This window comes from Aedes albopictus, chromosome 1 (assembly GCF_035046485.1).
Source record: "Aedes albopictus strain Foshan chromosome 1, AalbF5, whole genome shotgun sequence".
Taxonomy (NCBI): Eukaryota; Metazoa; Arthropoda; class Insecta; order Diptera; family Culicidae; genus Aedes; species Aedes albopictus.
Window position 1 is genome coordinate 62,438,016 of NC_085136.1, and position 13,279 is coordinate 62,451,294.

Genomic DNA, 13,279 nt, shown 5'->3' on the forward strand with positions numbered 1-13,279 from the left:
TCCGTTTTGCTTTCAATGTATGTCTGTCATAAACCAATGTGTCGCAAAGAAAAAGCAAACATCGATGGGTAATGAATTTCAGCGATATCAAATGATAATTTATTCATGAGTTTCTACAGCATAACTAATTATTTTTACATTTTCAGATATTAGAGATGGTTGTTGAAGAAATTCATAATTTTTATAACGTGCCGAAAGGTGGATAGAACCAATTCTCTAAATCACCACTCAACTGGATGTCTCCAGAAGAGGATTAGCAATTTTCTCCTTGGTCACATAGATGAAATATTTTATATTTTAAACTCTAATCCATAAATAAAACGTAGATTTATTACCCCGTGATTGATCATTTTAGAATTTCTGTCTAGAGCATGCGTGTGCAATGCTTGAACATCAAGCGGTTGGGCAATTTAGCGTCTGAAATGATGTCGTAAAGCAGACTCAGCACTTTTTACATTACGGTTGTTTTCAACCCATTCCTACCAAAAAGTTGCGGGCTCGCTACTTTCTACTACGATGGGGATTTTATCTTTTTGTTAGATGTTTAAACGATATGACCTAGTAAAACAGTTGAAAAGACTTTTACTTCTATTTTTTCAACAATGTAGCGGTTTACAATAGTTTGTTTTAATAGCTACAAGCCGAAAGAAAAACAATATTGTACAGTACGATGCGAATCACAGAACACGGATGACCATATTTAGGATGATAGGATGCCATTCTAGCTAAGACTGCTGCTTGCTCAAGACCCGCTCAATGAACGTTTTGAGAAGCATGAATCCAGATACTTGTGCACACGTTGGAATTATACGGTTGAGTGGCAAGGGATGGACTGCAATCATGAGCAACATCGGCATGTTTACCAGATTTATTATTTTATTAAAGCGCAATCGCTGACTCGAACTACAAGGAACTAAATATACTGATTCGTGTAATCACTTTTCAAAATCATTTGACATGATAATAAACAAAACGAATGTCGCAGCACACTTGATCATTTTGATGATATTTGGATTAATATTTTTAATATTTCTGATATTTTGATACCAGATCGAGCTGTCCGCCCCCTTGATCAGTACCTCTGTTTCCGATTTTAGCAGACGTTTCAAATAAATTCCTTCAGAAATTCCTCTCCGGATGTTCTAGGAATCACTCCAGAAATTTCACGAACATTTTTTTTTCTTCGAATTACTTGCAGAGTTCCTCGTTAAGTCTCTCAAGATGTTTTTTTTTTCGGAAAATAAAGAAGTTACCTTAAGGTGTATCTTCAGGTATTCTCTACAGGTATTATTCCTGCATGATTCCTAGGATAATGCTTAACAGAATTCCTGAAGATGATCGAGAGATAACTTAAGAAATTGCTTCAGGATTTCTCAAAAAATTCCAAGAATTTCTCCTCGTAGTTTTCAAAGGTATCTCCAGGATTTTTGAAGGGGTTTCTTGAAACAACCCATCAGAGATTTAAAAAAAATCTTTTAGGGAGATATTTAAAATAAAACTGCAAGAGCAATTTCTAAAAAAATCCTTGTTAAAATTTCTGCAAGAATTACTCCCAAAGAATTCTTGAGGGAATCCTGGGAAGAATTTCCAAAGCAATCCCTGTGAGATTTGTCTACACTATTTTGAAGAATTTCTGGAAATTCCATATAAGAACTTTTGAGAAAATCCTTTTTTGAAATTCCTGAAATAATCTCTAAATTTTTGAAGAAATCTCTGGAGATAGATATTTTCTCAAAAAAATGTGAGAAGGAATCCCTGCAGAAATTTCTTTAAGCAACCCTGAAGAACTTCTGAAGTATAACCCCTGATAAAATCCTAGGGAGATCTTTTGAATAAATCTCTGGAAGGATATCAGAAGAAATCCCAGGGAAATTTTTGAAGGAATCCTAGGAGGAGTTTTTTGAAAACTTTCTGTAGAAACTTCTTGGGCAACACTTGGTGGAATTATAAGAAAAAAAAATACATATAAGATTTATTGAAAAATTCTTAGAGAAATCATTTCATAAAATTCTTAGAGGATTCTCTAAAAGCATTTCAGGAGAAATCTGTGGACGAATTTCGGAAAAAATTCGTGTTGGAAGACCTAAAAAATAAATTTTGAAATATTTCTAAAAAAAATTCCGAGGAAATTTTTTTCAAAAACCAATAAGAAATTTTTTCTGAGAATTCTTTCAGAGGTATGTCCAGTAGTTCTTCCAAAGATTCTTTCACAAAATCCTCCAGGGATCCCTCAGAAATTTATTGAGAGATTTCTTCAAAAATTCCACCAGTACCTTTGGCTGCGATTTCTGCAGACATTTCACGGATTTTTCACGAATCGATCCTGAAACATTTCTTTGCCTTCGAATTACTTGCAGAGTTTTCACGAGGAATTCTATTCAGATATTTTTTTCGGAGAAGAAAAAAGGTTTCCTAAAGTGATTCTTCAGGTATTATTCCTGCATAATTACCATAAAGAAACCAATACAAGAATTTCTCCTCGTAGTTTTCAAAGGTATGTCCAGCAATTTTTTTCAGGGATTTCACAACTCTCCAGAGATTTCTTAAAAAATCTTAATAAGAGATTTTTTCAATGAAACTGCAAGAGCAATTTTTAAAAAAGAATGCTTGATAGAATTTCTGCAACAATGACTGAAGAAATTTCCCAAAATTCTTGAAGAAATCCGAAGCAGAAGAATTTCGGAAGCAATTCCTGTGCAATTTGATAACAATATTTGGAAGAATTTCTGAACACTTCATATAAGAATTTTTGAGGAAATACCTTTTCAAAATTCCTGAGAGAAAAAAATTTGAACAAATCGCTGGAGATAAAATTATTTTTCCAAAAAAAAAAAAATGAAAAGCAATTCCAGCAGGAATTTCTTATAGCAACCCTGAAGAAATTCTGAAGTGTAGTCCTTGCTGTAATTCTTAGGAAGATCTTTCGACTAAATCTCTGGAAGAATATCAGAAGAAATTCCAGGGAATTTTTTGCAAGAAAATTAGGAGGAATTTATTGAAAACTTTTTGGAGAAATTTCTCGAGCAACACTTGGTGAAATTCTTATAAAAAAACTAGGGAATTAATAGGAAATTTTCTGTAGAAATCTCTCCAAAAAAATTCGAGAGGATTTTCTGAAAATATTTCTGGAGAAATCTGTGAACGAATTTCTGAACAAACATCCTGCTGGAAGACCTGAAGAAACACTAGAATATTTTTTAGAAAATCCTCTCGAAATTTTATGGAAAGATTTCTGTATAAAATTTCCTATAAATCTCTTAACGTTTTATTAAGAATTTCACTGTTGTGTTGCTCGAGAAGTTACTCCTGGAAAATTAAAAAAAAACCTTCTACTATTCCTTGAAAAATTTCCTTGGGGTGTCTTCTGGCAAAAATCCCTGTAAAAAGAATTTATTTTTAAGAAACCACTAGAAAACCACTCTCTCTCTCTCTCTCTCTTCTTGGCGTAACGTCCTCATCTGCACAAAGCCTGCTTCTCAGCTTAGTGTTCTATCTGCACTTCCACAGTTATTAACTGAGAGCTTCCTCTGCCAATGACCATTTTGCATGTGTATATCGTGTGGCAGGCACGCAGATACTCTATGCCCAAGGAAGTCAAGGAAATTTCCTTTACGAAAAGATCCTGCACCGACCGGGAATCGAACCCGTCACCCTCAGCATGGTCATGCTGAATACCCGTGCGTTTACCGCCTCGGCTATATGGGCCCCTCAGCTTAATTCAGCATAATGTTGAATAACATTTGAATTATTTTCACGTACAACCTATGTTCGGGTTTTGTTCACACAAATTTGGTGAAGTTATAAAGCATCAGGTTGTGCACCAACTTAATTTTTTGTTGTTCAAAGCGTTTTACAAATGTATAAGAAAGTTGTTATTAAGCTTTGGCAAAAATGACTGAAAATAAAAAAAAAATGTAAAAATGTTGAACTTTCATGAGAGTAATTAATTGCTCTCATGTTGTGAACACCTATTATGAAATAAGAATTACATATAAAATTACCTAAATCCGGATTAGAACTCGAGACCTGTCGATTGCCAGCCGCATGCCTTCCCGTCTGCGCCATCCTAGAGATGGTGAGATGCAGCACCCAAAGCAAAACATAATCTTCCCATGCTGAACTTGTGTTCAGCAGTGGTGAATCAGCACAGCACGTGGTAATCAACTGAACAAGGGTTTATTCAAATATTACGTAACGCAAAATTTGACGATTTCAGACCCCCTCCCTCCCCCACGTAACAATTTTTGTATAAGAAATTTTGAAATTTTGTATGAAGCGTAACGCAGCGCTGGACCCCCTCCCTCCCCCTTAGCGTTACGTAATATTTGAACGAACCCCAACGCCTTACACGGAGAGATTGGAAAATGCTAAAATGCATAAAATATTTACTAAAACCATATTCGATCTGCCCACCCTTTGGAATGCATATTTTTGTGGTTATTCATTCAATGCATATTGGTATATTGGTGTTTTGCATTGGAATGCATACAACGGCTATATTTGTTAAAATGCATATTCAATTTTGTTTTTATGTTTTTGTTATTAAGGCAATTCAATAGCCATATTTAACAAATTACACAAATTACGCTTTAGCAAACAGGCATTTTTAACTTTATTTCAATTGTTTATGATAAATACAATGAATTTATTACAAAGATATAAAAACAAACGTTTATAAGCAGCACCCGTCCGATCGACATTCAGAAACCACGCAAGACGCACCAGAAGTCCCTCCATGCTCCTCTACCGCATCTCTGGATCAATTCGGATACGGGAACAGCATAAATAATCGATTATCACACACGGTATCGGCAACAATCAGCGACTTCCTCCACCGACGAATTCCTGGAGCAAATTAGTAAGCAGGAGCAGATTGTCACCCGTAACCAAATCCAATCTGTAATTTAAAACATTGTGAAGTTTCATGTCTTAGAAACATGTAGATGCTGTACTTACCGATTTTGGTAATCGAAAATTGCGATACTCAAGTAGATACATGCACTTTTACAAACTTTGTGGCCAAATTGCGAACGAAAAGAACTGTTTATCAAACTACGCGATGGCGGCAGCTGTCGGTTAAAATTTTGTTAAGTCTCAAGAGTATCATATATGGCATAGTATTCACGGAAACTATAATAAATGCCTGATATACCGAGAAGTGCATAATAGATAAGATGCTGTGCATATTTTTTATGCATTGCGAAAATTAAAACGGAAAAAATAGATTTTTTTATTATATGATAAGCTAACATGCATATTCTGTTTTCTCAGTGTATACTTCAACAGCTGTTCAGCCCAAAACACGTGTTTTCCATGAGCCATTTTACGAGACGTTTCCGATCAGATGATCGCTCATTTCATGAATGAAAATTTGACAGGAGGTTGCGCCCAAGCCCGTGAGTGTTAATATCAATATCAACACTGTTGTCGTTTCGTAAAATAGACTATTCAGATTTCGTTGTCAGTATTTTTATCGCACGGTGAGAAAACTTGTATCGAATGCGCCCAAAAAGTGTTGGTACTTATTGAAGATATTGTTTCCAGACGTACTAATTGCGAAATAAATATGTTTTATTTTTATTATTAAATATCGATCTTTATAATTGTACGGCAATGTGTGGTGTGTTATGGTCATGGACATGGTGCATTCATAACATCTGTTCAGGTAATCTACTCATACTCAGGCAAAGATCCGTTAAGCCATTTTTTTTATTTATGTTTTTGTCATAGAATCTTGATATTATGTTCAACAAATAGTGTATAAGGATGTTTAGGGATACTTGAAATGTGTCGACTGCTGAATGCTGTTTGGTTATCTAGGTGACTGTGAGAATAATATTCAGTAAACAGACAGCAATGAAATGTCAAATGCATCGATCTAAGCGTCTCGTACATTCGAACTGCTGCGGAAGATAAAAAATATAATAATCAAGGTACAAGATATCTTATTACAGACTAATACATAATACTAAATGTTGTCTCATTTTTACGTTGATTACGTCTCTTGGCAATCAATGTTCTTTAATAACTTGGTTGTCTAAACAGTTTTAGCCATGATTTATCCCATTATCCGAACAATATTCCGAGTCAAACTACGACGGGTTGAAGGCGTTTATTTGACAAGTGAAAAGCACATTGTACAGAAACATATGCTTATCGATACATCAGCTTAATTAGATGCAGACAAATGTTTTGTTAAACTCCTTTGTTAAGGAATCAATGCTTGTCGAATAATTTTCTTGTTAAACTTTTAAAAAGTGTTTTAATTTATCATTGTTAATATCGAAGAGGAAAGTCGAACATTGACTACTTTCTCAATTGATAAATCATTTAAACAGTAATGTGTAGAGCATAATTCTAGTTCAGCTATCATTACCATTATCAAGTAACAATTCAACAAGCTTGCTTGTTTGTGACTTGCAGTTGTTAGTTGGGAAGAACTTTTGAGAAAATCCCTTTTTGAAATTCCTCTAAATTTTTGAAGAAATCTCTGGAGATAAAAATATTTTCTCAAAAGAATTCGAGAAGAAAGCCCAGCGAGTATTTCTTAAGGTGAAACTGGAAGCATTTCCTCATTTTTTTGGTTTTTGATTTTTTTATAAAATAACGAAGCAATATTTTCAAAATCAGTTTTCGTGCACATGTAGAGTATGGATCAAGGTATCTCCTGAATTTTTTCCAGGTGGAAATTTTTTTTCGTTTTTGCAAAAATCAATTTTTGTGAAATTTTGTTTAAAAATGGTTTCTGCAAAAACTAAAACCATTTTCCATCTGGAAAAAAATCAGGAGATACCTTGATCCATACTCTACATGTGCACGAAAACCGATTTGAATAAAAAATTGCTTCGTTATTTTATAAAAAATCAAAAACCAAAAAGTGAGGTAATGGATCCAGTTTCGCCTTAAAGCAACCCTGAAGAAATTCTGAAGTAAAATCACTGGAGGGGAGATCTTCTGAGTAAATCTCTGGAAGGATATCAGAAGAAATGCCAGGGAAATTTTCAAAGTATTCCTGGGGCCTGTCCATAAACTACGTAGACTCTTAGGGGGGGACGGGGGGGTCTGGCCAAAGTCTACGCTCCATACAAATTTCAAAAATTTTGTATGAACAAAAGTCTACAGAGGGGGAGGGGGGGTCTGAGATTTCCTAAAATGAGTCTACGTAGTTTATGGACTGCGCCTAGGGGAAATTTCTTAAATTAAAAAAAAAATGGAAAAAAGAAAATTGGAATCTGTGCAGGAATGATTGGAATTATTCTTAAAGGTAATGCTGCTTAAATTTCTAATTGATTTTTTTTAAGAAACCACTTAAAGAATTTATCGAAGATGCTTTGAAGATTTCAAAAACAAACCCTAATTTGCCTTTAAGAGTTCCTGGAGAAATTCATCAGGAAATATCTGAAGGAAGTCCTAGAGAAATTTCTTGAAGAATCCTTGGAAGAATTTCTGAAAAAAATGCCGGAGGAGTTTCTTAACCAAACATTGATAGACTTTAAGACCGAAATCTATGGATTATTTTTTGGAATTGAAGATTTCCATGTGATATTTTCTTCAACATTTTGTTTGGAGCTCTTCAGAAAGGGAAGAAATTTTTTCAGCTTAATGCGCTATATTTCACGGAAATATGTCTAATTCAAACGAATCGCGACGATTTTATTCGAATTGTGACACAAGTTGCTGTGTATGCCTCCAGAAGTTCGGTGGTTTCTTTAAAGGTTTCATCGATGAGTTATCCAGAAGCCTTTCCCAGGCGGAACTGATTCAGGCATTTCTCCATGGGGAGTCCCATCCTCGATTCTTCCTTCAGCGATATTCCAGGATTCTTAAATAAGTTCTTTCGGAGACTTCTCCAGGAGGAGTTCCATAAGGGATTTCCTCAGATCTTTCAGGAATTTCTGCAGCTGAAATGAGATGAGGGATCTTTCCAAACGTTGCATCAGTAATTTGTCCAGAAGTCCTTCCAGGAGTAGTTCCTTCAAGAATTTCTACAGTAGTTACTTCAGAGATTGCTCCAAGAGAAAGGCTTCCAGACATTACTTCAAATGAAGTCCAGAAGAGATTTTACTAGGAGTTTCTTCGAAGATTGATCCAGGAACAGAAACTCCAGGAGTTTGTAAGGAGCTCTTTTAGGCATTCATTCTTCAGATACTTCAGGATTTTTTCCTATTGCGTCCATCCTCCAAGAGCTGCATCAGTGATTCCGCCAGGAGTCGTCCATCAAACGAGTTTCATGAGAGTTTCTTCCAGAGGGATTACCTTCAGGAAATCCTTTAGAGGGAGTTCCATCGGGGATTCCTCCAAAGGCAGTTTTCCCAAACAACAATTGCAGGTGACAGACGAGCATGTATGCTGAATTATTGCTTGATAAAGGTAATGATAGCTGATTTAACATAACACTGTACTCATTACAGTTTGAATGATTCTTCAATTGAAATAGTAGTGAATGTTCAACCTTCCGCATCGGCATTAACAATCAGTAGTTGAAATACTTTTCAAAAGTTTAATAACATTTTTAATCGACTTTCAATGACTCCTTTACAAATTAGTTCAACGAAACTTTTATCTGGTTCTTATTAAGCTAATGTATCAATAAGCATATATTCCTGTACAATGCGTTTTCCTCTTGTCGAGTAAACACTTCCGTTCCATCAAACTTCCTCTCAATTTGTACGTTTTCCAGACAGCGTTTTTAAAAGCTAGATAATGATCCTGAACAACTTTAAAACGACCTCGGAGCTTTGCTCTGATAATCGGTTACATTATGGTTAACACTTCTTTGACAATCAAATCATCACATGATTGATTTTCAGTTGGGTTGTCAGGAATTCTTCTAGAGGGGATTCCTTCCCCAACAAGAAATACTGAAATGCACAAGGAATTTCTCCTTCAAAGTCCTACCTGGAGTTTTTCAGCGATGAACTACAAGCGTTTTTCCAGAAATGCAACCGGATTTTCTCTCGAGAATTCTTCCAAGAGATTCTTAAGAAGTTCTCTCGAAATTCCTATAGAAGTTCCAGTGAAAATTCTTCTTGAAACTACCAGAGGAGTTTTTGAAAAATCACTTGAAAGAATTTCTAGAGGAACTAACTCTTTGAAAAACTTTTGAAGAAATAGCTAAAGGAATAATTGCATGAAGTTTTTGAGAAACTGTTCTGAATCCTGATCTTCCGAAAAACTTTTTGGAGGAGTTCTCGAGAAAATTCATCTTCGAACTAATACAGTAATTCCTGAAGGAGCTCTACGAGAAATTCTTGGAGGAAGTGTTATGAAATTGGTAGTATAAACGTATGATGTATCGTCTACAATTCCCAGATGAACTCCTGCAACAGTAATTACTAAAGGAATTTGTAGAAAGATTGCTGATGCATCTCCTGAAGCTAAAGCATTCCCTAAAAAAAACTGCTGAGCAATCCCCTGCATATCCTCATGATAAAACATGCTTTACTAACAAATACTCCTTCCCGAAACAACTGTGTAGGTTCCACGGTCTCTGGTTGTCGAACTAACATTCCTTCCCTTTCTTGAAAATCGCAAGGACGTGGCCGACGGCGTTATTAAATTTTAGAATGTTGTGGATCAGCAAAACAAATAAGATAGACGTTTTGATCATTGAAACCAAGTTCAAACTGTCAAACTTAAGTTGAAATTAGTTTCATCTCATATCCTACTTTAAGCAAAACCTTTACGTTTCGTTTTTTATTCTGAACAAAATGGAAATTTTTCTTTCATCGGCACATTTTGCCTCGCCTTCCCCTCAGTTATGACGGAACCACATTAGAGTGCCGTGCCGTCATGCATGTAGGTGTAGCGATGTTTGACACGTAATTCGCATTAATTTTGCTCGCGCGCACTTACCTCGCACCGGGTGACAACGGTTGCTGCGATGGAATCTCCGTCTTCAGGAACCGATACAGGTCCGGGGTGGGCCGCGCCACGCTGATCGACGACGAACGCCTCCGGTTGAATATGGGTGACTTTTGGTGCTGGAGATAATCCTGTGGCAAAATACGGACGGATAAGGAAGGACCAAGGTAAGTGTATGTGACGAGAGGTGAGGCCGAAGCCGCTTGGTTAATGTTTACCTGCGTCGAACAACAGCAGGCTGCTCCGTTGAGCGGCAGGCAGTTGCCACAGGTGGCACAGTTGGTAGCCGTGGTAACGCCACCACCGCCGCCGGTTGAAAAGGAAGAACAGGAGCCACTCAGGTTGGCTTTATTGACACTTTGATTGAAAACCGACACAATCGAGGGGGACGGAGAGATCGAACCGCCGCCGCCGGCTGCTGAAGCTGCTCCCGTCGAACGGTGCACCCTTAATGAATTGTTTCTGCTGTGATGTGGCTTCAACGAGGTGGGTTGCTGCGATTGTTGCTGTTGCTGCTGCTGCTGTTGTTGTTGGTGATGGCGCATGAAACAGTAGGAGGTGGTTGTTTTTGTCATCTTTGACGAGAGGGTTTTGTTGGTGGCGCTGTTGGCGTTTCCGGAGCTGAGGGTGTCCTCTTCGACTTCGTCGCTGTTTTCTGTAAGGAGAAGACGGGAAATACCGGAAAAGTGATTTTGAGTGACGGGCCTTTGTAGTTGTCGCTGACGATGCGCGTTGCTGTTGTCGATAGGGAAATGGGGTGCTCTTTAACGAACGTTTAACGGAAGCTGGCGGGAAATTATTTGATGTTTGAGTTTTGGTCTTGAAGTTCTACAGTGTCAACGGTACCTTGAACAGCATTTCAGCTTGATAAACCTCTTTAGGATAACCTTGCAGCTTAAGGTCTGAGGTCACGCTCCTCGTGAGAGAGAGAGAGAGAGGATTCTTCGATTTTGGGAACTTCAATCGTAATATCTCGAATATGAAGCCAAATATTACAATTTCCACAAGACAATCTCTTCAAAATATATTTTAGAATATTCTGTGAAAATTTCATGATCTTAGACTTAGCCAAATTTGAATTTATTAGAAAAGAGTAAACTGTTGTCAAAAGCTGTTTTCGCCGCCTTGACACTTGTTTCTAATTATTTGAAGTAATTAGAGGCATTTGATCGCAAAATCGTCCCGACAATCTCTGAAGATATTTGCTATGATCATTTCAGTCCAAAAAAAAGTACGCTAACTATGGTACATTTTTAGTAGTCTACATTTCATTTCAGTAAAAATCTAAAAATTTTGATGAAACTTCTCTCATATGAGAGAAATTATTTTCTCATTTTCTCTGCTCGTAACAGACAAACAAGAGCACATGGATGGAATTGTGGTGGGTTTCAGGCTTACCAGGATTGGTCATGCGCATAACACGCATAGTTGCATTTCTAACAATAATATTTACATATTCTAAAGTTATTTATTTCACTATAAAATATTTTTCATCTTTCTAAAGTAACGACCAAAATGGAACTGAGTCTGCTTTAGTTTTCTATGAGAACTTCCTCGGTTATTGGCTGAGAGCTTACTTTGCCAATGGCAGCCTATTTATTGCACCCATAAACAAATAGAAACGCTCCATAGAAAATCAAAAAGTGCTCCATAAAGAAAGAACATATGTTCCATGAAAATGTGCAATGTTACCCATAAATAATTGAAAACGTTCCATACTTTATAAAAAATGTACCGGTAAAACATAAAATTTTCTAATTAAAAGTGAAATTTTGCACCAATAAATAATACTGAAATGCTCCATAATAAAATACAAATGCTCCATAGAAAAATGCAAACGCTCCATAAAAAATTGAAATTGTACCCATAGAAAATTGAATATTGCTCCATAGAAAAATTAAATTGCACCATAAAAAATTTAAATTGCACCATAGGAAATAGATGAATTCTCCATAAGTATTATCAAACTGCACCATAGAAAATATGAATTGCTCCATGAAAAATTGAAAATCCTCCATAGATAGCATATTCTTATAATTTAATTCGGCAGGGCTGAATTGCTTTACATTGCACTGCTTTAGTGGTGCAAATGTTTAAAGTTATGGAGAATTTTCAATTTTTTATGGAGCAAATTGTATTTTATGTGGTGCAGTTTGCTAATACTTATGGAGCATTCATATATTTTCTATGGTGCAATTTCTATTTTTTATGGTGCAATTTAATTTTTCTATGGAGCAATATTCAATTTTCTATGGGTACAATTTCAATTATTTATGGAACGTTTGCATTTTTCTATGGAGCATTTGTATTTTATTATGGAGCATTTCAGTATTATTTATTGGTGCAAAATTTCACTTTTAATGAGAAATTTTTTTGTTTTACCGGTACATTTTTTATAAAGTATGGAACGTTTTCAATTATTTATGGGTAACATTTCACATTTTCATGGAACATATGTTCATTCTTTATGGAGCGCTTTTTGATTTTCTATGGAGCATTTGCAATTTGTTATGGTTGCATTAACGTTTTGCCCTTTGCCAATCGATCATTTTTCGTTTGTGAGGAATTCACTCTATAACCAAGGAAGTCCAGAATATATTATCCATTGAGAAAAGATCCTGGCTCGACCGAAAAATGTTTTATTTCAATCTCATACTTCGTTTAGCCAAAGATGGCAATCCTATGAGGCTCACAATGATGATCCTCTGTATGTTGCTCTGCGTTTGCTCCCACGGTGCGTTTAGTGGAACACGCTTTGACTGCTCGAATATATACCAAGTGCACAACCTACTAATACTAAATAATATATCAAGTTCGTTAGAAGTCAATTCACTTATGACTTTCCTGTTCAGATACACTGGACAATATCCCTAAATTTATGCCCCATGGTATGTGGCCACTTCCAAATGTTAACCGAATTTTGTCATACGTCAATCAATTTGGATAATATTTGAGTTCACTGAGCTTTCTCCAGGATTCTTGAAGAATTTAAGAATATCCCTCGTTTTTTTGTAATTATATAGGAATTCCAATGAATATCTGAGTTTGCTGAGATTATTCGAGGATACTTGAAGAATGTTAGAGTTTTCCTCGATTTTACGATAACTAAGAAATTCAGATGAATGTTTGAGTTCACTGAGCTTGCTCGAGGATTCTTGAAGAGTTTTAGAGTATTCCTCGATTTTCTGTGATTATTTAGGAATTCTTATGAATATTTGAGTTCACTGAGCTTGCTCGAGGATACTTGAAGAGTTTTAGAGTATTCTTCGATATTTTGTGATTATTTAGGAATTCTATTGAATATTTGAGTTTGCTGGGATTATTCGAGGATTCTTGAAGAGTTTTAGAGTATTCCTCGATATTTTGTGATTTTTTAGGAATACTAATGAATATTTGAGCCTGCTGAGCTTATTCG

At 36.0% G+C, this 13,279-nt stretch overlaps 1 protein-coding gene across 1 annotated transcript in view; it reads right to left on the bottom strand.

Moving 5' to 3' along the window:
• LOC109401938 (AF4/FMR2 family member lilli) overlaps positions 1 to 13,279 on the bottom strand; it is a 601,758-nt gene that overhangs the window by 108,425 nt on the left and 480,054 nt on the right. The window contains 1 exon segment of the mRNA XM_062844653.1: positions 9,856 to 10,519. Coding sequence (XP_062700637.1) covers positions 9,856 to 10,519 — 664 coding nt within the window.